The 22864-nt window shown below is 56.6% G+C and overlaps 1 protein-coding gene across 4 annotated transcripts in view; it reads right to left on the bottom strand.

The window, feature by feature from the left end:
* LOC111146518 (zinc finger protein 7) overlaps nt 1-22864 on the bottom strand; it is a 96244-nt gene that overhangs the window by 4866 nt on the left and 68514 nt on the right. Inside the window, exons 1-5 of one of the 4 annotated variants that reach the window (XM_022502063.1) lie at nt 6762-7763; nt 6718-6725; nt 6628-6672; nt 6109-6268; nt 2377-2493 (exon numbers count right to left, since the gene is read on the bottom strand). In XM_022502063.1, the coding sequence (XP_022357771.1) occupies nt 2377-2493; nt 6109-6268; nt 6628-6672; nt 6718-6725; nt 6762-7215 (784 nt within the window). In that variant the 5' untranslated portion in view covers nt 7216-7763. The other 3 variants (XM_022502064.1, XM_022502065.1, XM_022502062.1) reach the window with 3 other exon arrangements.

Raw genomic sequence — 22864 nt, 5'->3', positions numbered from 1 at the left:
GTTCCTAACAACAGCACCCTCTCCAGCTCCAGGGATCCGCAGTTCGTGGGCGGGCCCAGGTGAGCCAAAGGCCATCCCACACAGACCATCTTCGGTGGCTAAGGAACACTTAGTTCTGCCGTTTCTTGATGAGTCTTCATGACGACCCAGTGAGGTCAGCAGCAGGGAATCACCACCCCACAGTAAGGACTCTGGGGTTCCTCAGTCACACAGCTCATGAGACCATTGGGAATGGACCCAGCTGTTCCCCCAACACCTGCCCTTTTGACCTCTCTGTGTCCTTATGAAACGGGGCATCCCCTGCCTGGTCCTCGATGCACAACCACACACCCTTCCACAAGGCAGGACTGGCCCTGGGGTGCTGGCCCATTCCACCCTCTGCCCAGGCCTCCCTGACGGGGAGATGAGCAGATAGACAAGTACCGCTCTCCGCTGCCTCCTGCTGGAAAGCAGAGGCCTCTACGGACACCAGGGAAGAACATGGTGATGTCTCTAGTAGTGGGACTGGGACCTCCTGCTCACAAGAGGAAAAAGGATAACCCCATGTGGCTAAGCAGCCTCAAAGCCATGGACCTCGCGGGTGTCGGCCCCCATCTGGTTCCCTAGAACCGAGTCTGAGAAGCCTCCCCCACACAGCAGGCCCCAGCACCAGCCTCAGGGACTTCCTTGCATATGCTCCCTCTCTTCAGAAGTGGTTTTCCCTCAGAGAACAGGTGTGTGTGTGTCCCTGCAGGCTGGGGACAGGTGTGCAGCTCTGCACCCTGCTACCACTCTGGGCCACTCCTCGGTTGTCTGCTGGACGAGGCAGGCACAAGTAACACCTCTGGGCACGTACATTGTCTAGCGCGCTCCACACGCTTCCATCGGCGAGGCCGCGCTCCTGCCCTGTGCTCTTAGGCCCAAGAGCAGGTTTCTATCTCCTTGGGGGGTGTTTTCTTTGCTGCTGCCTCGTCACCATTAAAAACCATTTGCTGCACATAAAGCCCTGAACTACCCCATTCTGCCAGCTCCAGCTAGCTTTTCTGCCATGGTACCCCTTTGAAATCTCCCCTCCACCTTGGAGATACTCAATGGTGGCTGGGTTTTAACTGGGCTAGTCTACAGCTCTACCCTCTTCCCAGGAAAGGGGCCTCAAGCGGAAAGCCGGGCCTTCAGTTATAGAGCCAAGGATGCTGGGGGCTGGGATCAGGGTTCCCAACACAGCTGCCCAACCGCTGCTGCCTTCCACGCAACTAAGTGTGTGACGATGCTTTACAGAGACTTGGTAACCTGCTGTAAGGACAACTCCAGGCCCTCCCAGGCAGGAAGCGCACAGTCTGATGCTCCAACCTGCTTCCGGCCAGCCAGGGATCAGAGCACGTGGTGCCAGGCCCTGCTCCACTGTGGCAGTGACCGTGGGACACGGCAGTGAGCAAGGACTCCTTTCTGTGGTGAAGATACACGCCGCCACAGTGCCCGAACCGAAGGCAACATGTCTGCCAGGGAGGGCCAGATAAGGCTGGGGGCACTGTCGTCTCCTCAGCGAAGCCAACACTGTGAGCTGACAGATGCCCCTGTTATGGGCTGACTGTGCCCCCGCCGAAACCAGGACCTCAGAATATAACCTGAATTGTAAACAGGACTGTTGAGACAGTGTTAGTTAAGATGAGGTTGCACTGAAGAAAGTACAGGCCTAACCCGGTACGACGGTACCTTCCAAGAAGACACGGGGAGGCCAGGTGATGATGGAGGCAGACCCTGGAGTGACATGGACACAAGCCAAAGAACACCTGGGGCCACCAGAGGCTGGAGGAGCTAGGAAGGGTCATCCCCTCTGGGTTTCACAGGGGACAGGAAGCTGCTGATGCCTGGATTTTGGATGTCTGGCTTCCAGAACCGCGAAACGATGAAATCTCTGTGGTTTCAGGCCTCAGTCTGTGGCGCTTTGTTCCAGGAGCCCCAGGGCACTATCACTGCCCTGAAGCCTGATCTGAGAGGCCCCAAGAAGTTCTGGAGGGAGCTGTTGGTGAGAGGGAGGGAACTGACATTCGCCTGAAAAGCTGCTAAGAATCAAACTTGGTGGTTCCCATGGATCCATACCTTTGCTTAATAAGAACATTAGTAAAATTAGAAACTGAACAACCGTTTTTGCTGTGACACGCAAGAATTTCACGTCCCTGCTTTTCTGTAGTTGTCTCTCCCAATGCAACTCCATGATGGTGATGCTTCTGTCAGTGGGCCCACTTGTGGCCCCATGGTGTTCACAGGCATCCCAGCATGCCTGCGTGGCCAGTCCCTGGGGTCCATCTCCAGCTTCCCACCCTCTCAGCCCTTGCTGGGCATGGGTTCTCTGAACACCTCCTCACCTGCCCCCAGAAGCTTAAGCCTGAGCCTCACCTGTAAGGAAGGTTCTTGCCCCCTCTCTCCCCTCGACTCCCTTCAGGTCAAGGACCCATGGCTCCTGCCCCTGCTCCAGCCGGGAGATCAGCTCAGGCTTGAAGACCAGGAATCCTGCTGTGGGGATGACAAGAGAAAGGGAATGTGTCAGTATGGCTGAGGGTACAGCACAGGGCCCAGCACCCTTGGTTTCAGGAGTAAAGAGGCAGGGGGCTACTGCAGCACAGGGAGAGCCTCCGAAGGGAGCATCGGGGTAAGGTTCTGAACACAGTGGCCCCCTCTGGCCAGATCGGTCCAGCTCCTGAGGTTTGACAGTGAGACGCCTGGATTCTCAGCCCATCCCCGTCCACAGCAGGGCCAGGATCCTCAGGGGATCTGACACCAGAGAGTCTGCAAAGAGCAGGCCAGCTCTAGCCTAGGGAGAAAGCAGTCAGACACGGCCAGCACTTCCCTCAGCGGAGATGGACTATCCCCCAGTTCAGAGCTCAAACATTCCGGGGGTACGAGTGGCCAAGAAACAAGAAAAAATAAATAAATAAACCAACAGATGAACAGATTTTAATTCAGAAGGTGCTGAAGTCTGACCCTCACTGGGCTGCCCCTGCTTCATGTCCTCGTGCCAATCTGCAGGGGCCTCAGCAGACTACAGTGGCACCCACCTTCCAGGGCCACACTGGGGCGGGGGGGACAGCGCTGTGGTATCCTCCCAGCCCATTCAAGGGCTGAGTAAACCCTGTGGTCAGGGCTTCCCTCAGGTAACCGGCTGTGGGGATGGAGGAGGGCAGGCAGGGAGCCCATGGGTGAAGGCCTCATGTGTACACGGGACCCCATGCTCAGCGGGAAACACTGTTCTCTCCAAGTACACGTGGGGATGTCCACAGAGAAACACCCTTGGGGTGCTTCAGCTATGAAGGGGGTCATGGCCCCATTCAAGGACACTACCACACTGTGCCCCAACCAAAATGCAACTGGATATGAAGGTAGGCACAGGTACCTCGAAACTATTAGCTACCTGAAAACTGAGTAACAAATTACGACATGGCAGCTATATTTACTATCAAACTTGCGGGATGAAGTTTAAGTACTACTTACACATAAATTTTTTCATTTTTAAATACATTTACTAGAAATGAAAATGGTAAAACACAAATGAGGTAAATATCAAATTCAAGAAGTTGGGGGCAAATCAATACAGCAAACCCATATAAGGAGGAAGAAAATATCCGTGGGGCAGGATTCAATGATTAGAGAACAAAGGCACCCACATCCCCCACTGCAAAGGAAGATCAGCAAAACCAGACACTGGTTCTTTGGAAAGACGAAAATGACAGTTTCATGGCAAAACCAATCAAGGTCAACACAGTTAAAAAAATACACCAGGGAAATAACTACACATGTAATGGAGACTAAAAATAAAGAGCAAACAGACGGTAAAGCAATTCAACATCTAAACGAACACATCAACTTGTAATGCGACACATAAATGAGAAAATTAGCACAAAAGGAAATTCATAAACTTAACAGACTCTTAGTCACTAAAAAAACAAACGCTAGCACAAAACCTTCCTTGCCCAAGGGCCCAAGGCCCAGAGGGTTGTACACGAGAGTTCTACCAATAACTGCAATTCCACATACATAAATTCTTCCAGAAATTAAAAAGATGCCCTGTTCATCTTATGAAACTGATATGCCAACTGCCATTTGCCAAAAATATGTAAGAACAATTCACAAAAATAAACAAATTAGGTCCAATTCACTATGAACACGGATGAAAAATCTGAAATACAATACCACCTGAGTCCAAAATGGTATCAAAGTTTATATGTAAAGTATAATTTAAGTAGAGTTTATTCCAGAAATAAAACAAAATGTCTATATAATTTACTAGACTAATAAACTTAAAAAGAATATACAAATTCTCAACTGATGCAAAAAAGAATTTGAAATTCAATGTACTTGCTTTTTCTTTTTTAAGCTTTATTTTTAAAGTAATCTCTACACCCAACATGTGGCTTGAACTCACAACCCCAAGATCAGGGAGTTGCATGCGCCACCGACTGGCTCTGCCAGGCACCCTGCCCAATGTACTTGTTTATGATTAAAAAGAAAATTCCTCAGCTACTTTCTTCTGATTTTATTTTATTTTTTTAAAGATTTTATTTATTTATTTGACACACAGAGAGAGATCACAAGTAGGCAGAGAGGCAGAGAGAGAGAGGAGGAAGCAGGCTCCCTGCTGAGCAGAGAGCCCGATGCGGGACTCGATCCCAGGACCCTGAAATCACGACCTGAGCTGAATGCAGGGGCTTAACCCACTGAGCCACCCAGACACCCTCTTCTGATTTTAATTAGATGTGTTCTTATTATTTTTTTTTTCTAAAGAAGAGGTTTTTATTTTGTCATTTCTTAAAATTTTTTTAAAGTGATCTTCACACCCAACTTGGGACTCAAACTTACATCCCTGAGATCAAGAGTTCACTCCACCAAGTGAGCCAGCCAGGCGCCCCTAGAAGTATTCCCTTTAAAATGAGGAACCAACAGGCCTGCCCACAGCAGTCCTGTCTACAGCATTAGGGCTCTGGTCCCAGCTAAAAGCTGGGATCCTGTGGGACCAAGAGGGAAAACATCACCCTCCCAGTCGCAGGCTCCTCCTCCTAGAATCCAGCACCAGACTAGCAGCAAGTTCAACAAAGTTGCCAAGTACAAGATCAACCCTCCAAAACCAACAGCATTTCATACAGCAACAATAACCAGTTAAAAACATAGCAACACTGGGGCCCCTGGGTGGTTCAGTGGGTTAAAGCCTCCGCCTTCCGCTCAGGTCATGATCCCTGAGACCCGCATCGGGCTCTCTGCTCAGAAAGAGCCTGCTTCCTCCTCTCTCTGCCTGCCTCTCTGCCTACTTGTGTTCTCTGTCAAATAAATAAATAAAATCTTTGAAAATATATGTAGAGAGAGCAACATGAAGAGATACATTGACAAAACAACCAAAAACAAAGCATGAGTAGGTACTAGACCACTCTGGAGAAAATCCCAGAACTCTAACAAAGCACACAGAAGGTAAATGGGATAAATGGAGACACATTCCATGGTCTTGGGTGGGAATATTTAATATGAGAAAGAGGTTAGCTCTTCTCTTGTGAATCACGCCCCCAAAAAATGCCAGTTCCAAGAACTGAAAAACTCAAACTTACTCTAAGTTTATATGAAAGAATTACCCCACTACCCACGAATAGGTGTGAAGTTTTAAAAAGAACAGAAGGGGAAGCTGTCCCACCAGGCATTAAGACACACTACAAGGCCAACTCAGAAACAGTGTCACGCGCAGGAGACGGGCAGGGCCCTCTACAATCAATGGAAAAGGTTGGAGTCCTACGTAACTCCAGACACACACGTGGACCCCAGACCTAAACAAGAAAGACAAACTATAAAATCCACAGGAGAACATACAGATTGTCTCTATGACCTTGGAGTAGGAAAGAACTTTTAAATAAAATTTCAAAGGTACAACCCATAAGGCAAAAACAAACGGACTTAATTTCATTAAGCTCTGACCCCACGAAGTTAACAAACAGGATGGAAAAAGTTATTTATAATGCACAGAACTCACTGTCACACCTCCCAGGGTAAGCTCCTGACCTAGAAAGACCCATGGCCCACATTACCCTTCAGCCTGGCTAAATGGGTGCTGACCAGTGATGTGGGGGAGGGAGTCCCAAGATGCAGCCTCACCTAGTCCAGCCACACTGCTGTGGTTCTCCAGCATTACCTCCTTGTAGAGGGCCCTCTGGCCAGGGTCCAGACACTGCCACTCCTCCCTGGAGAAGTGTACGGCCACATCACCGAACGTCACAGCCTCCTGAAAAGACATACACCAGCACCCCAGCGAACCCTGAGTGCCAGCCCCACTCTGGCTCCACCTCATGGTGCGTCTCAGGCACAGGCACCACAGGGCTGGACAAGACCGTCACCAGGCCCCTTTGGCTCTAAAAACTGAGGGAGGGGCAGTATGGAGGAGGAGGCAGCCAGATCCTGGTGATCTACAAACCTCCCCCCATAAGGGCCTCTGGCAGGCCCCAGTCTGGGCAGGGGTCTGCTCACTCCCTTGAGGGTGGGCATGCCTGAGCCTGGCAAGGGCCAGAGGGCCCAGTTGAGGGTCTAGGACCAGGCCCAGGGGCAGGGTAGGTTCCCACGGGAAAGGTAGGGGCCCTCACAAGACAAGTGAGGGAATGGAGGCAGGCAGACTCCTACCATGAGGCTCGGTGAGTGGGCGTCCATGTGTCCAGGCCGCGCAACCTGCTGGCAGTTATGAAAGGGTCAGAGGTCAGGGTGCCGGAGGACCCCTATCCCTGAATAAGGGTACTGTGTTCCCTTTTACCTCTAACCCCAGTGTTCTTCAGCAGGGACATATGGTGGAGCCCAAGTGGCCACAGCTCGTGAGCATCTGCCCCCGGAAGCTCCCTTCCTCTTTCCGCGTGTGTGAGGGGCGTGAGTCACTCCACAGACACAGGGCGGGCGGGGGGCTGCCGCCTCCGCCAGGTCCCAACTAGGCACGCAGGGGACGCGGCCATGCACAAGGCATGAGAACCTGCCTTCAGGAAGCGGTCTGAGGAGTGAAACTTCCGTGTCCGCGCCTCGGTGGGAGAAACTCCGAAGCCTCTCAACTGGGAAACTCGGGTTTCCTTTGATGGATCCGGTCCCAGAGGCGCCAACCAGACCGCGGGGAGGGCGGTGCGGAGGGCGCCAAAGGCAGCGGGGGAGGCGGTGGTGCGGCCGGAGGACGCGGCCGGAACAGACCGCAGGAAGAAGCGGGGCGGGACGGAACCCCGCCGTCCGCATGAACCTGCTATTCCCCCAGGTCTGAGAAGCGGCTTCCTGGGGGAGCTTCTGGCTCAGAAAGTGGCTCGTGGGCGGCTGCCCACGCTGCGGGTCCAGGGAAGATGACCCGGGCAGCAGTGACTCCCCCTCGCCCAGCAGGGACGCCGGTCCCCAGCAGAGGAGAGCAGACCGAGCGGCAGCCAGAACTCGGGGACGCAGAAAGCCCACCGGGCCCACGGCACAGCCCCTCCGGCCGCCGCGCTAGCGTCGGGTCTTTCACGGGCCGCAAACGGGGGAAAGAGGACCCGAGAGGCGGTGGCTCCGCGGGAAGGGGTACCCCGCGCGGAGCACGCCGAGACCTGGGGGGAAAGCCGCGGGAGGAACCCGCCGCCAGCACCGCGCTACGCGGCCGGGCCTGCGGGACTCGGCCTCATGCCTCCCGCCGCCGCGGGCCACGACGGCCGCAGCTCGACCACCCCCCGCGCCAGGCGCCCACGGCGTCCCCAAGCCGCTCGCGCCACCCGCGCTCCCCCGCAGTGCCGGAGGCGGCCGGACGCGGGGGTCGGCCAGCTGCCACTCCGCCCGAGCCCGAGGAGCGCATAAGCCGCCTGGCCCCGAGTCCGCGCCCGACGCGCCCACTCACCTTCCCAGTGGACCGCCGGAGGCTCCGAACGCGCGACAAAACCGGAAACGGGCCTTCGACGCACGCTCCCGCTCTGTCTCACAGACTTCCGGCCTCTCTGGGCGGCTCGGAGGCTCGGTCGTCTCCGTGGTTCCCAGCCTCGCGGCCCTGTGCGAGAGAAGGGGCGGGGCCAGAGCGCCGGCGAAAGGACCGGACCGTGGGCGGGGCCAAGGGAGGGGCGGGGCCAAAGTGGAGAGAGGGGCAGGGCCAGGGTCTCGCAGCCCCGGGAGGCGAAGGACCCGCGGTCCAGAGGGCGGAGCCGACCAGGGCGAAGCAGGTGGAAAGCCAATTGGTCGCCCCGGCCGGGCCCCGCCTACGTCGGGTCCCCGCACCGCGTCTGTGCCCGGGCTTTTCTACGGAAGCTCCGGCTGGGCACGTTCCGGGCAGCGGAGACTCCCCGGCCCGGGGCGCAGAGGGCACGGGGGAGCGGCCAGCGGAGGAGGAGGGCGGAGAAGCCGAGGAGAGACGGCCGCTGTGTTCTGGGTGGGTGGGGGTCTTGGTCTAGGCAGAGGGCACCGTTGGGACTGGGCGGGGGGCGCGCAGGGCACCTACAGCCGAGCTGAGGCGCCCCGGAGGCGGGAAGGACGGGCCAGAGAATGCGCAGAACTTTCCCGGGGAGGGGGGCACCTAACGCCGGACTGGTCGCTGACCCAGATCCTGGGGTCCCCGACAGCCGCGGTGAAATGTGGCGCACACCCGGAGAAGGAGATGGGCGGAGTCAACTCCCCCTCCCCAGCTCCGAGGGGTGGTCCTAGGGGAAAAGGGCCTGGCCGGGTGCTCCGGAGAGCCTTTCCCGCGCGCGCGGTCGGCTTGTGTCAAAACTCTGAAGGGTGTTTGCTATGTCTGGGAATGACTCTTTGGATCTAGGCCTGCTGGGCTGGAAAGCTGGTGGGAAGAACCAATAGACCCAAGGGCCATGCAGAGAAGCAGAATTTTCCTGATCCCCTGACCATGGAAATGCTGCCTGAGGAGGTCAGGAGCTGGAAGTCAGTGCCAAGAGGGCCTGAAGAGGTGGGTGGCAGGGCCTCGAGGTGACAGGGCCTGTGCTCAGCACCCCCTGGGCTCTCCCTCTGCACCGGGACCTTCCTGAGTGAGGCTCCACCTCCTCCCGCTCCCTTCTGACTCCTTTTCTCCTACTCAGACCCAAGTTCCTCAAAGGCATAGCCTGTGATGTTTCCATCTCTTTCTCCAGTGCTCAACTAGAATCCCATGTTCAATAGAAACTTGTTTAAAAAACTGAGCTTTCAGCTCAGGTCATGGTCATAGGGTCCTGGGATGGAGCCCCCATCATCCAGCTCTCTGCTCAGCGGGGAGAGTCTGCCCCCCCACCTACTTGGGATCTGTCTGTCAAATAAATAAATAAAATCTTAAAAAAAAATTAAAAACTGACTAAACTCTGACTCAGCAATCTTACTTTTCCCTAAAGGAACATGAAAGTTGAAAAACAGGATTTCTAGAAAGGAAATGGATTTCTTTAACGGGAGTTCAAGCTTAATTGGGATGGACCTCAAATATGGAAAATATGGCTGAAGTAGGACTCAGAGATACGCCTTTTACAACATTCACTTTACCAGATGTTACTGATACTTTTAGATTCTTTTCCAAGAGGAAAGCTGCTTCCTGTTAGTGTCGATTTGAACACTGCAAGCTCAAAAAAAAGTCAGGCCTCCTACCCATGAGGATGGTGACTGTCAAAGCGACAGGAAGCAAGCATTGACAAGGATGCGAAGAAAGGCAGCCCTCGTGCCCCGCTGGCGAGTGTGCCGCTGGTGCAGCCCGTGTGGAAACCAGTGTGGAGGTTCGGCAGAAATTAAACACAACTACTCTGTGGCCCAGCAATTCCACCACTGGGCATATACACAACGGGACCGGAAGCAGGATCTCGAAGACATGTCTGTACGCCCATGTTCATAGTGTATTACTTGTAACAGCTGAAAGGTGGGAGCAACACAAGTGTCCATGACGGGTGAGTGGGTCGGCACGATGCGTTCCTTCCGTACGAGATCCCTCAATCTTCTTCTTCTTTTTTTTTTTTTTTAAAGATTTTGTTTATTTATTTGTCAGAGAGAGAGAGAGAGCGAGCACAGGCAGGCAGAGTGGCAGGCAGAGGCAGAGGAAGAAGCAGGCTCCCTGCCGAGCAAGGAGCCCGATGCGGGACTCGATCCCAGGACGCTGGGATCATGACCTGAGCCGAAAAGGCAGCTGCTTAACCAACTGAGCCACCCAGGCGTCCCTAGATCCCTCAATCTTCTAACAAGGAATCTGTCGCGTGCGGCAGTATCGATGAACCTGGAGGACATTAAACTCTGAAATAAGCCAGTCACAAAGGGACAGACACTGTTGAGGTCACTCGGATGAGGCACCTGGAGTAGTCAAACTTGAAGAGACAGAAAGTAGAATGGGAGTTGCCAGGATCTGGGAGAAGGGGAGACAGGGAGTTATTGTTCAGTGGGGACAGAGTTTTGGTTTTGCAAGATGAACAGAACTCTCAGGCTGGCTGGTTGTGATGACTGCACAATATAAATGACCTGATGCCACCGAACTGTACATGTAGGAATGGTTAAGATGGTAAATTATTACGTTATGCATATTTTACCATGGTAAAAAAAAAAAAGGAAATTGGAGACGGGTGCCTGGTTGGCTCAGTGGGTTAAGCCTTCAGCTCAGGTCATGATCTCAGGGTCCTGGGATCCAGCCCCGCATCAGGCTCTCTGCTCGGAGAGAGACTCTGAGCACTGACTCCCAGCCTTGCCACATCACCCACACTCCTCATTTCTCCTGGCGCCTCTGCCTGGCCGCTCCTTGAAAGCTGGCCTCCAGGCCATCGGCACCATCCACTGAGCACCTGTGCAAAAACACCCCACTTCCAGCGACCCTTCTGCCTGGCACGGCCACTCCTGGAAGCCAGGTCTCTCTGTGTCCATTCTGCTCCCCTCACTGTCCCCTCACATCATCTGGAGGCAGTCCTTAGTGATGCCCTCGGCTCCACACAACCTTTCCCCTACTCCTCACTCAGTTGGGCCCTTCTGGTCATGTGCTGCCCACTTTCCCTGGCTGTGGGGACTCCTGCCCTGTAGCTGTCCCTCCTTCGCCTGAAGTCTTACCTGGACATACAATCCACACAGAGATATGAGCCAGCCTCCTCTGCAGCCGGAATTAACCCTTGCACTTAGCAGTGTCCCCTTTCCCTATATCTGGGATGTCCTGGGGGCGAGCCAGGCTCAGCCAGGAGGACACGTCCCCTAGGTGTGGCTCTGGGTTGGCACAGACTGAGCAGTTATGGTTGCTTGTGAACCAGGGGGCTGATGGGCAGATTCTTTCAGTGTGACCACAGAGTGTGAGATGCCAACGAAGACGCAGCTGGGAAGGAAGCAGGGTGCTGGTGCCGGAGACACTTCTGTGCCCGTTCGCTGGGCTGGTATCCAGATGCCAATGCACTCCGGGACTTGAGTTTGCCCGTCCCCTGAAAACAGGATGGCCCTGGAGGGCAACTTCATCAAGCAGGTCAGGACGAGGTCCGTAGAACTCCAGCCAGCATCTCCGCCCACCTTTGGGGAGGCGAGCTGAGCTCTGCCATTGGTCAGAGGTCTTGGCACCGCTAGAACAGGACAATGGAGGGCTGGACTTGAGAGGTAAGTGGGAACCGGGTAGCGTCTGGTGACCTCGTCCAGAGACTCTGGCGTGGGCTAGCATGTTCACAGGCTGTCATTTAACCCTCTCCACACCTTGTGAGGCAGGTATTACAGGAAGCAAGTATTGACAAGGATCCCCGTTTTATAGGTTAGGAAACTGAGGCAGGTAAGCAACTTGCTCAAGGTCAAATGCCTAAGAAGTGGTGAAGCAGGGGTTTGGTCCCAAATATCGTGGTTTTACAAACAAACGACTAACAGTTGTGCTTCCACTGACGTTTACAAAGTGCAACAGGGACACAGAGGTGGCATGTTTCTGTCAATCAAATCTACCTCTGGAAAGCTTCAGGGGACACATGATGCCTAATCTGGGCCCTGAGGGCTGAGCAGGGCCTGCCGGTGACAAAGGTGCACACAGGCAAGCACGTAACCCAGGTCCTAGGCCAGGACAGCCCATGCGGGAACCAACACCTCGCCTAGGGCAGGGCTAGAAATGCCTGGGGACACATGGTGATGGTCAGGACCAAATCCTGCACAGGGAGCCATCAGGAGGGTGGGGGTTCCCCAGGAGGAGACACTGTGGGAAGTTCCTCGTGTCAGTTCAAGGGGTCTTTGAGTCTGCCATGCCCCTTGGGACCCATGGAGCAGGTGATGGCATGAGGGAGGGGGCTGTGCAGCCTCAGTGTGGTGACCAGGAGGCAGGGGGCCTTGTGCCCAGGGCAGCTCATTCATGCTACTTTGCCTGCCTCCAGCTTGGGCTGCTTCCCAGGTCCCACCCACCCTAGATTCCTGCACAGCCTTCAGGATCTCCCTGTGCCCATCCCCAGGCTGCCCCCTCCTGGCCCACAGAGAGCTGCGAGCTCTGGGTCACTGATAAGCGGCTATCTCCGGGCCTCAGGGCAGAGGGGCAGCTCCCAAGCGGCCAGCCCCAAGCTGACCAGGGTGGGAGGGCTCAGGGAGGCTGTGGTGCATCATCAGTGGGCCGTGAGCTCTGCAGGCTGACTGTGTGTTGGGTCCCTGCCTGGGCCCTACCCGCAGAGGCTGCATTCGCATATGGGGTGCAGCCTGGACATCGCATCGAGACTTTTATAGGGTTCCTGGGTGACCCTAACATGCAGTGAAGTTTGAGAACTGCTGGTCAAAGGAAACATAAAATCACCCGGCCGCTTCTGATGCTTCCTCAGCTGCGGGGTGAGACGCCCCACGTCCTGGCTGAGGGTGCTGGGGCCACGAAGGGCCATCAGCCTGGCTTCCTCCCTCCCAGCACTCTGTCCTTATGGTCTACAGCTCGAAGTCTCTCGGCTGTCGGACAGGAGTTAGGGTAGGGACAGCTGTGAACCCTCCAGGGCAGGGGCCTGGTTGCCTGGCACAAGGCAGCTCGCAGACTTCCTGCTTGGGCTGTGTCCACAGGTGGATCCAATGGGAACCAGAGGATTTGGGGATCCAGTGTGGAGGGTTTTATACAGAAATGAAGACCCTGAAGATCCTTCCTGGGGCCAGGCTAGTCCTGGCTGGGCTTTAGGGTGCAGTCCTCAGCGTCCAGTGGGCTCGGGGCCCTCTGGAGGATGGGCTGTGCTGAGGTCAAGGTTGGGGTATGGGCATGGGGGAGAGGGCAGCTCTGCCCACAGCCCTCACCCTGTAGAACCCTGCAGCACAATGTAAAGGGATGGGGGACTGTTTTGGACCCTGGGGGACAGTGCTCTCCTGCTACCAGAGATTTCGATTCCCCAAACCCATGGGAAGTCACTGTAAGACAGTGCCGTCTGCGGGGGCAGGAGCCCCATCAAATATGAACCGTGAGACCCGCAGCCACCTGTGGCCCGGACAGATTCTAGTACTTGGCCTGAGAGGGGGCCGTCCTGGGATGAGGTCTTTGCCTGCTGGAAGGGCAGCTCCCCACAGCCCAGAGGGAGCTGATCACTCGCACCGGCCAAGGAGCAGGGGCAGACAAAGGTACCGGGAAGGGCTGGGCTGGTGGCTTGACTTTGATTACAGATGTGGAAACCGTTCAAAGGGCACCTCCGTGACTCGGTTGGTTGAGTGTCTGACGCCTGATTTCAGCTCAGGTCTTGATCTCAGCCTGGGTGGTCAGATCGAGCCCCAGATTGGGCTCTGCGCCGGGCATGGAGCTTACTTTAAAAGAAAATTCAAGAAGAGACAAATTATGTGTAGAAACTGTCAACCACGCACTTCCCACCTGGTTCCAGACAGCTCATCAGTTTTGGCCGGTGTGTCATTAAATGCGCCGTCTAATTTGCGGTTTGCTCCCTGGGAGGGCTACCTACACACTCCCATGTCACACCATCGTAAGGGGATGCGTTCTCTGGTTTTAGAAGAGGGAGGAGAAAAGACACCAGTCTCCGAGTGGCCAAACTTCGATTCCCCGAAGTCTGTAAAAGTGAGAGACATGCTCTGTGAGCCCACGGTCACGCCTTGGAGCACCTGTACTTAGAAAATATCTTTCTGTGACAAAGAACCTGGGTACTGAGTAGAAAGAGGGCGTTTTCTGAGGAGTCAGAGTCTCTTAGACATTTTTCTCCTGCTGGTTCTTTGGCTGAGATGAGAGCATTTGTCCCTGCTGCTCCCAAGGCCCGGCGCTGCCTCGGACAGCCTGCTGGGTCGGCTAGCACGTCCACACACCACGGCCTCGCTCTGAGGGTGAAGGCCTCCTCTCTTTTGGTTTCTCCCAGTTTCGTGCTTTGTAAGCAGAAGCTACAAACATTTAGAAAACATGCGCCGACTGTGGAGAAGAGCGTGGAGGCTCACCAGCACTGCCTGGGACAAGATTACGAAACAGAAAGACAAACCCCCTCCCCGTGCCCAGAGCTGGGGTCCCCAGAGAGCGCAGAGCAGAGGGAGGGACGTCACACACAAAGTCTGTCTCAGCCTTCCGCGCCATCCAGCCAGGGCTTAGGTGGCCTTGCCGAGGGGACTTCAGGTCCCTCCATTCGATACGTGCCAAGTCCCTATAACAGGCAGACGCTAGGTCCTCCAGGGACCGTCCAGGCCAGCATCTGAAGGGGGAGTCGGCCCCACATGGCTCCTCGGGAACGTCTGACATGCAGACCTAGGTCCTGTGATTATAGGTTGGTCTAGAGTTGTGGTGGGTTGCAGAGCTGGGGAAGGCAACCTGCACACACAGGGCTGGCAGGAAGGGCAAGGTGTCACCCAGGGAGGCGACTTCAGATTCTAGAGGTGACAGAGCTCGAGAGACTTCAGCAGGTGGAATGACTGAGCTGGGTTCAGTTGTATTCCAACAGCAAGTGCTTCTTCCCAGGACGGCCCGTAGACAGTGTCCAGGGCTGAGGCAGAGCAGCAACTCCCAAAGGGAGGCCCCAGCAGGTGACACAGGCTCCTAGTCCCTAGTCCCTAGGCCCCAGCAGGTGACACAGGCTCCTAGTCCCTCATTGTCTTCTGCAGGAGGTTGGACACGAGTACTGGGGAGGTGGAGTATGAAAGGCCCAAATGCAGATGCCCCCAGAGGCAGGCACCTAGCCCCTGATGTGCCGGCCTAGCTGTGGTGGGCCAGAGGCAGGTGTGGGACGAGGGTGAGCACCTGCTGGCTGTTCCCTCGACAGCCGAAAGTAAGGACTACAGGGCAGCAGCTGCGAGGGTATGTTTCCCACCCCTAGCAGGGGCCACAGGAGCAAACCTGGGTTCAGGGTCCACAGGTGGTCTGCGGGAGGGGAGAAAGGCTGCGACCTGGGCGTTACAGCACCTGTGCCTTGTATCCTGCCTGCTGGATGAGGAGACACATGGCCTGGGATGGAAACACAGCCCACAGGCCTTACAGAGCTGGGCTCATGGCCCTGTTTCTTTTCTTTCCTTTTCAAGATTTCATCTATCTATCTATTACTTATCTATTTATTTATGGGAGCATGGGGTGATGCTCATGTAAGCCGGGGGAGGGGCAGAGAGGAAGGGAGGAGAAGGGAGAGAGAATCTCATCCAGACACCTCGCTGAGTGGGGGAGCCTGACTCAGGGCTCGATCTCCCGACCCCGAGATCATGACCTGAGCCCAAGCCGAGAATTGGACTCTCAAGTGACTGAACCACCAGGCACCCCTATTTCTTCTCGGAAAGTGGGGCTGTCCCTCCTGAGCAAACTTGTCTTGGGATGAAGCTGGGTATTTTGGGGGGGGTGGGCAGGCACAGCACCTCGCTCTCACTGTCTGCCTTGGGGGCTGTGGTGTGGTCGGGGTATGCCCTGGCCGGACCAGGAACATCAGATGGGGGTCAGGTGGAGCAGCAGGACAAGCCAAAGAGCGGAGGGGTCGGGGGTGTGTGCAGACTCAGCCGACCCTGCCGGACCCACCAGAAGCCCCCAGTGGGGCCTCAAGAGCTTCCAGGGCCTGCACTTGAGACCCACCAAGAGCTGGTGTCCAGGCAGAGCAGAGGCAGCTCAAACCCAAGGGCTGGCTATGGCTGTGGAGGGGCAGGGCTGGTGGGAGAGTGGGAGGAGTGTCGGGGGATGACAGGGGTGAGGCTGAGCCAGGGCGAGATGGCTTGCCTGTGGTGAGATCACCTCCGTAGGCACCAGCGAGTGAATGCAGGGCATCGCGAGCAGCTGTGCTGGGCTGCAGGGCAGGGTAAGAGGGCTCCCTGTGAACCAGCCTTGGTCAACCCCCAGCCACCTCCAGGGGCCTGTGGGCCTCTCCCCGTGGAGGGGGCGTCAAGCCGGCCCCACCCCAGACATGAGGAACTCATTCTCTGGGCCTGCAGGAGACACCTCTTCTGAGGTCAGGGCCGCAGCCCTGTGGGTGCATTGGCTCTTTGGGTCCTTCTGCCTCCCCCGCCCCACACCAGTCAGAAGCTTTGTCCCAGCTTTGTGTGGCCCACAGAGTCCCAATGTTTCAGGACCCCATGACCTTCAAGGAGGTGGCTGTGTATGTCACCAGCCAGGTGTGGCGGTGTTTGGGCCCCCATCAGAGGCAGATCTCCTGGGACGTGAGGCTGGAGGACTATGGGTATGTGGTCTCACTGGGGGGTGGACAGCAGGCAACCCAGGCTTCCAGAAGTCCTAAGACTAAAGGTAGGGAGGGTTGGATGAGTTCCCAAGTTCCTGAGGCTGAGATCTGGGAAGCCCCTTCCTATCCCATGAGTGTCCTACAGGCAGCCCCAGCTGGGTACAAGAGTGTGGACTTCCCAGGTCTGCGCCAGTCCTGGCCCTGCCCAGGAGGCCGGCCACCCTGGGTGTGCCCAGATCAGCCCTCGTGTGTCTCAAGCAGGACTCCTGGCCGCCAAACCCCAGCCGATCCCCCTGCTGAAGCCGGGGGGTGCCACAGAGCCTCACTTGGCCAGAAACAGGGGAGACAGTGCTTCTGAGAGACACTTGCTGAGGGGACGAGAACAAGCATGCTGACCAGAGTCCCTTCCAGGCCACAGCTGTGAGGACGGGGCGATGTGGGGCAGACAGAGGGCTGGGAGCAGCCGTGCCCCCGCCTCACAGACTGCGAGCTGTGACCCACAGGAGTGACAGTGGTCGTGGGGATCCGGGATTGCACGACCACCGTGATGTCCACTGGGCATGCATCCTGGGCCAGGCGAGGCATGCCGACCACCATGCCGTGCAGGGAGCCCAGCGCTCAGGCTCTGAGCACAAAGTGTGGGCCACACAGCGGTGCCACCTCACCCGAGAGCAGCTCGGCCTCTGGTTTCCCAACAACGGTGTGGTGTTGGGCCCACGGAGCCATGGTTGGCTTAGTGAGGGATCTACTCATGTGGCCTTGGAGGCTCTTCTCAAGTGGGTGTCGGGGAGCCTGAGAAGAGGGCGGCGTGGCTGACAGCAAAACCATGTCACCCAGGCAGGGCAGCTGCAGCGGGTGGGGCGGTGCCGGCAGGGACAGGGAAGGGGACGCTGGGTCTTGATAGCTATCCATGGCATGGGAACTGGATTTCATGAGCGGTAGGTCCTTCCTAGGTGTCCAGCGGGGAAGGGCTTAGGTCCATCAACAGCCTGTAACTGGTGAGAGCAGAGACCCTGTCTGTCCTGCTCCTGGGAGCAGCTGCTCTGTGAACACCGACTGACCAAACACGGCGGCCTTGCTGGCGGGGCGCTGGGATGCGAGGACGGAGGGAGCTGTCTGTTCACTGTCGGGGCTCTGGTGACGCCTGACCTGGGACGCAGGATGGCGTGGTGGGAGGCTGCTGAGCCAGCCAGGAAGGGCCAGAAGGGCTTGGCACAGGAGGACAGAGGGGTGGGGGCGCAGGTTGCCCATGGAGCTTGTGGGTGAGGACGGCTGAGATTCGCCTGCTGTTTCCTGACACTCTTGGGATTTGGGAGGAGACTCTGGATCCGAGCGTGCCCAGGAACGGTTCGTTTTCCAAGGTGTCTTGGAAAATGGAATCAGGGGCTCACTTGCCAGCATCCGGGCAGAGACCCTCAGCCAGTAGCTCAGACCTCAAGAGACATCATGGCTCGCGTCGCTTCGACCGGGGAGGAGAAGCCTGAGGAGGGTCCAGTATTGTCAGTGGAGGTCAGAGCAAGAAGTCGCAGGTCCTGGAGGAGTGGGAGCGGGTGAGAACAGCGGAGAGCGCAGGAGCTGGCCGCCGGAACCAGATGCAAGTCCAAGGTTTCCCACCTATCTTCCAGGTTCATTGGCCTTCACAGTAGCCTCCTCAGCAGCTTGTCCTGTTCACGAGGTTGTGAGTACACACCAGCCTTGCATTCGAGAGCCCCGTGTCACCCTCACTGCAGCGTCCCGGGGGCTGCTGCATGAGCCGTGTCCCTGGGATGCAGCCGGCCAGGCAGACGGTGGGGCCCGGGGCTTAGGGGCCCTCTGGCTGTTGTTGATTCCCAACCCTCTCAGGAACTTCTCGAGCATAATCTGAAACCAGCCCTGTGTGCAGAGGACAGGGAGAGACCAAAGAAATAGGGAAGCCCACTCCAGGTGGGGAGGGCAGTTTTAATAAGAAAAGGGAACATACGAAACTTGTCTTAGGAGGCAGCAAGATGAATGGGTCCCTGCACCCGCCCACCCGGTCCTAAAAGTTTATAAAGAGGCCCTGACCAGGGGGCGCCTGAGTGGCTCAGTTACGCATACAACTCTTGGCTCTGGCTCAGGTCTTGATCTCAGCTCCACATCGGCTCTGTGCTGGGCCAGGAGCCTGCTTGGGATTCTCTCTGTCCCTCTCCTGCTAGCCCCCTGCCCAAAATGAAAAAGAAATCGATAAATAAAAATAATCTGTAAACAGAGGCCCTGACTGGGTCCAGTCACACAGTGTGCAGGTGTTTTCAACATCACATTACCCTCTCAAAGGTCTGGTCTGGCGGCAGCCTCTGGAAACACAAAAGGCAAGGGGAGCCCTGTTGCGGCCCGTGCGACAAATCGACCAGGGTCGAGAGGGTAAGAGGATGCTGAAAAGAAATTAAGAGACAAAGAGATGGGGGCAGGAGGAGCACCAAGGAGGATGTCCAATAGTGCCAATTTTATTCAAGGCAGCAAGGCATTATATAGCTAACAGAAACAATCATAAGAAAGTATCTCTTTTTAGCTGATTACTAAAGAGTTTGTAACATGCACAGAAAATCCTTCAAGCTTTCCCATTATCTATTTCCCAAGCACCAATAGCAGACCCTCTAGCGCCAGATGTACTGACTTCAAGGCCACTCAAGACATAGTTTATGTAAGCACAGCACAGTCTTACAGTGGTGTAGTCTATAGCCCGTGCAAGGACAGCAAGGACCAGCCAAGAATTTCTGACCCCGACCAAATCATTTCTATCTGACTAGCAAATGTGTGGGAAGTCACGTAGGCGAGCGCACAACACATAGCACAGACCCTTTCTCAGTGCCACTCGACTTTATCGACCTAAGCCTTTTGGTGGGCTATTCAGCCTTTAAAGGAGGCACAAGTCAGGGCCTGGTTTGGTTCTCGTCTCAAGGCTTACTGTGTCCTCCCACAGAGCCCACATCCCAAGGACAGGGGAGCAGGGCAGAGCCTTCTGAATGCCCAGGTCCCACTCAGGGTCAGTTGGTGGTCACATCATTTTGATGATATTCCCCAACATCTGTTGGGGTGACTATTTTGAAGCAAACTTGGCTCCAAAGCTTTGAGTTTGGCCCTGACCTCAGGGGTGCAGGTAGAGGGAAAAGTGAGGTGTGTGCTTCCTGCAGGTGGGGTGCGGTGCTGGGTTCTCGGTGGGTGAGGTCAGGGGGCCAAGGCCCATATCCGCAGTATCTCTGGAAAGCAAGTGTGTCTGTCCTCAGCAAACTTCTCCCCAGCTTCTGCCTCCCTACAGTCTTCCCTCAAAGCAGGCTTGCCCCCCCCCCCCCCCCGCCCCCAGTTGGGAAGCTGGTCACAGACACAGCAGCCGGTGGCAGGGTCCAGAGTGCACTTCTCCCTGGCTGTCCTCCATGACCCCATTCTTTCTCCCCAAAGACCCTTTTCCCTTGGGCAGGGAGAGGGATGCCGGTGGTGCAGGGAAGCAGGAGGAGCCCACCAAAGCCTCCCCATCTTTCCCGACAACTGCTGGCTCCACACGCTCTGGCCCCCACCAGGCTGATCCTCCTGAACTTGAGAGACCCAGTTCTGCCCTGGCTTCGTTCCTTCCTTCTCTGCGTTTCTCCAGGTTGCTCCTGTATCGGCTCCGACCTGTGAGGGCCGAGCCCCTCTCCCCAGCAGGCAGCCAGGTGCACTTTCATCCGCTCTTGGATGTCCGTTGTAGGTACGGAGAACCGGCGGGCGTGTGCGCCTGAAGAAGCCAGATGCCGGGAGGTCCTGAGGGCCCCGCGCAGGACAGCACGTCTGCCAAGGGCTGGTTCCGGTGCCGGAGAGAGCCGCGCGGCCCTGGGAGGTCTGATCTGCGAGGAAGGGGCTGCGGGCTGCAACGGGGAGACGCCGCGGGGCCACCGAACCTCCGCGCGCACCAGGGCGGCCCCCACGGGCACTAGAGCGCGTGCGGACCACCGCCGCCCGCGAGCCCCCGAGCCCCCCCAGCCCCCAGCCGTGCCAAGGGTTTCCCGTGCAGGAGTGCGGCCCGGCCTTCGGGCCGGCTCCCGGCGGGCCCAGCACCGCCGCACGCTCCGGGGAAGCGGTCCTTCGCGTGGCGCGGCCCTGGGAAGGCCTTCGGCCGGAGTCCCTGCTGCCCCAGCCCCGCGGACGGGCCGGGGAGAGGCCCGAGCGCTGCTCCGTGTGCGCCGAGGGCCCCACCGGCGGGGAAGCTCGCTCCCGCAGCGGCCGCGGTGTAGGCGATCACCCAGGGCGCAGGGCGTCCCCCTGCGGGCCGGGCAGCGCGGCACCCCGGAGCCCTGGGCTTCTGCAGGGACCGTGTGTCCAGTTCACTGTGGCTCCTCCAGGGTCTGGAACAGCTTCGGGCCCGTCGCAGCGCGTCCCTGTGCAGGGGCTGTTTCTATGCTTCACCCACTCCCTCAGCTCACACCGGCCACCACCCGGGAGGCCAGCCCTTGCGGACTTTCTGGGCTGGGGCAGCCTGGCCTTCGCCTCTCACCCACAGCCCTTCTGCCTCCCATCACGGCGGCAGGGGGTGGGGGCTGGGATGGGGGTGTGCTGGGGGGAGTGTATCAGTTCTGGCTGAGCACAGGCCCAGGTGTGACATTGGGCGGGAGGGGAGGATGGGGAGGCGGCCAGTGTCTGGCAAGCTGACAGATTCCTTGTTTTTAAGGTTCAGAGGGAGGGATGAGAGATGCCTGGGAGGCTCCGTCTGTGGAGTGTTGGACTCTTGGTTTTGAATCAGGTCATGATCTCAGGGTTGCAAGATCGAGCCCCGTGTCAGGCTCTGCACTCAGGGAGGGGTCTCTCTCTCTTTCTCTCAAATAAATAAATAAAGTTCAGAGTGAGGGAGTAATGCCACGTGATCTCCCATGGCACCCACTTTGGGCCTCAGGTGAGAGGTTAACCAGACTCCTCAGCTCATGGCAAGTTTTTTCTTGAACCAGACCAGGCACCTTAGAAAACTTTCAAAAGGGGCGCCTGGCTGGCTCAGCTGGTGGAGCGTGCCTCTCTCGGTGTCAGGGTTGTAGGCTCAAGCCGCACACTGGGTGTAGAGACCACTTAAAGTCTTTTTTTTTTTTTTTTTTTTTTTGACAGAGAGAGATCACAAGTAGACAGAGAGGCAGGCAGAGAGAGAGGGAGGGAAGCAGGCTCCCCGCTGAGCAGAGAGCCCGATGCAGGACTTGATCCCAGGACCCTGAGATCATGACCTGAGCCGAAGGCAGCAGCTTAACCCACTGAGCCACTCAGGCGCCCCGAGACCACTTAAAGTCTTAAAAACCTCGAAAAGAATTCAGACTTCAGACAATGAGGTGAATCCCTTCCTAGAGCTCTCCAGGATGTGGTCTGGCTTCAGGTCTGAGTCCTGACTGGAAACCTCATCCCCCTGGTGGCCTCAGGAGGCTGCTGTGGGCCCAGCCTGAGGGGCTTCACCACCCTCAACACCGAGGGCCACCAGAACGGTGTCTGGTCCAAGTCAGAGGCAGCTGCTGCCCCCAGCGGGAACCGACACTTTGCCTGTTGTGCGGGAATCCAGGTTAACTGGCACCAGTCGCGCTGAAGTCTCCAGCAGGAGACCTGATGGCCGGAAGCCTGCTGGCTTGCCCCTTGATTTAACTCCTGAGGGACAAAGGTATGCTGGCCCCCCTGCCCCCATCAGTCTGGAGCCGAGAGTGGAGGAAGCAGCAGCCCTCAGGGAAGAGGGCTGCGGGGAAGGCTTGTGCCAGGGGAGGGCCGGGGAGGCCTGTACTCTGATCCACACTGCCCAGCGCCTTGGCCGCGAACCCTGGGCCGCTGTCAAGCGCATGAACTGGGCCTGGTCCAGATTGAGACGTGCTGTGAGAGTGAAACGAGCTCTGGACTTCATAGGCCCGATTCGAACAAGCATAGATGATGTCTCCCAAGAACTGTTACGTTTGTTACATGTTCAAATGGTGTTTTAGATGTGTTAGCTTAAATACATTGTTAAATTTAGTCCCATTTCTTTTCATTGTTGTGTGTGTGTGTGAGACTAGTAAGTTTAAAATGACTGTGGTGGCTGGCGTTCCACTTCTGTCGGACTGTGCCGGTGGAGCCTGAGGCTGGGAGTGCCGCTTGGGACGGCCATCCGGGAAGAGGCTGATGGCTTGAGGGGAGCCTCGCTGGGAGGTAGCTCCGGAGAGCGGACTGGGCTGTCCAGGGGGCTCAGGGCTTCCCACAAGGAGGACTGTGAAGGGCGATGTGCTGTTGCGACTCTCGGTGGGGGGGACAGCGCCACTTTGTTTCAAATTAGGCAGGACATCTCCTGGTAGTGATGATTTTCTTTTTCTTCCTTAAATGTCTCATCGCAAAAGGTTAATTTTTTTTATTTTTTTTTATTTTTTTTATTTTTTTTAAAGATTTTATTTATTTATTTGTCAGAGAGAGAG

The sequence above is a fragment of the Enhydra lutris genome, unplaced genomic scaffold, assembly GCF_002288905.1.
Source record: "Enhydra lutris kenyoni isolate GAN:26980312 unplaced genomic scaffold, ASM228890v2 scaffoldscaffold14, whole genome shotgun sequence".
NCBI lineage: Eukaryota > Metazoa > Chordata > Mammalia > Carnivora > Mustelidae > Enhydra > Enhydra lutris.
The sequence above is the reverse complement of the archived record's forward strand: the minus strand, read 5'-3'. Positions and strand labels throughout refer to the sequence as shown.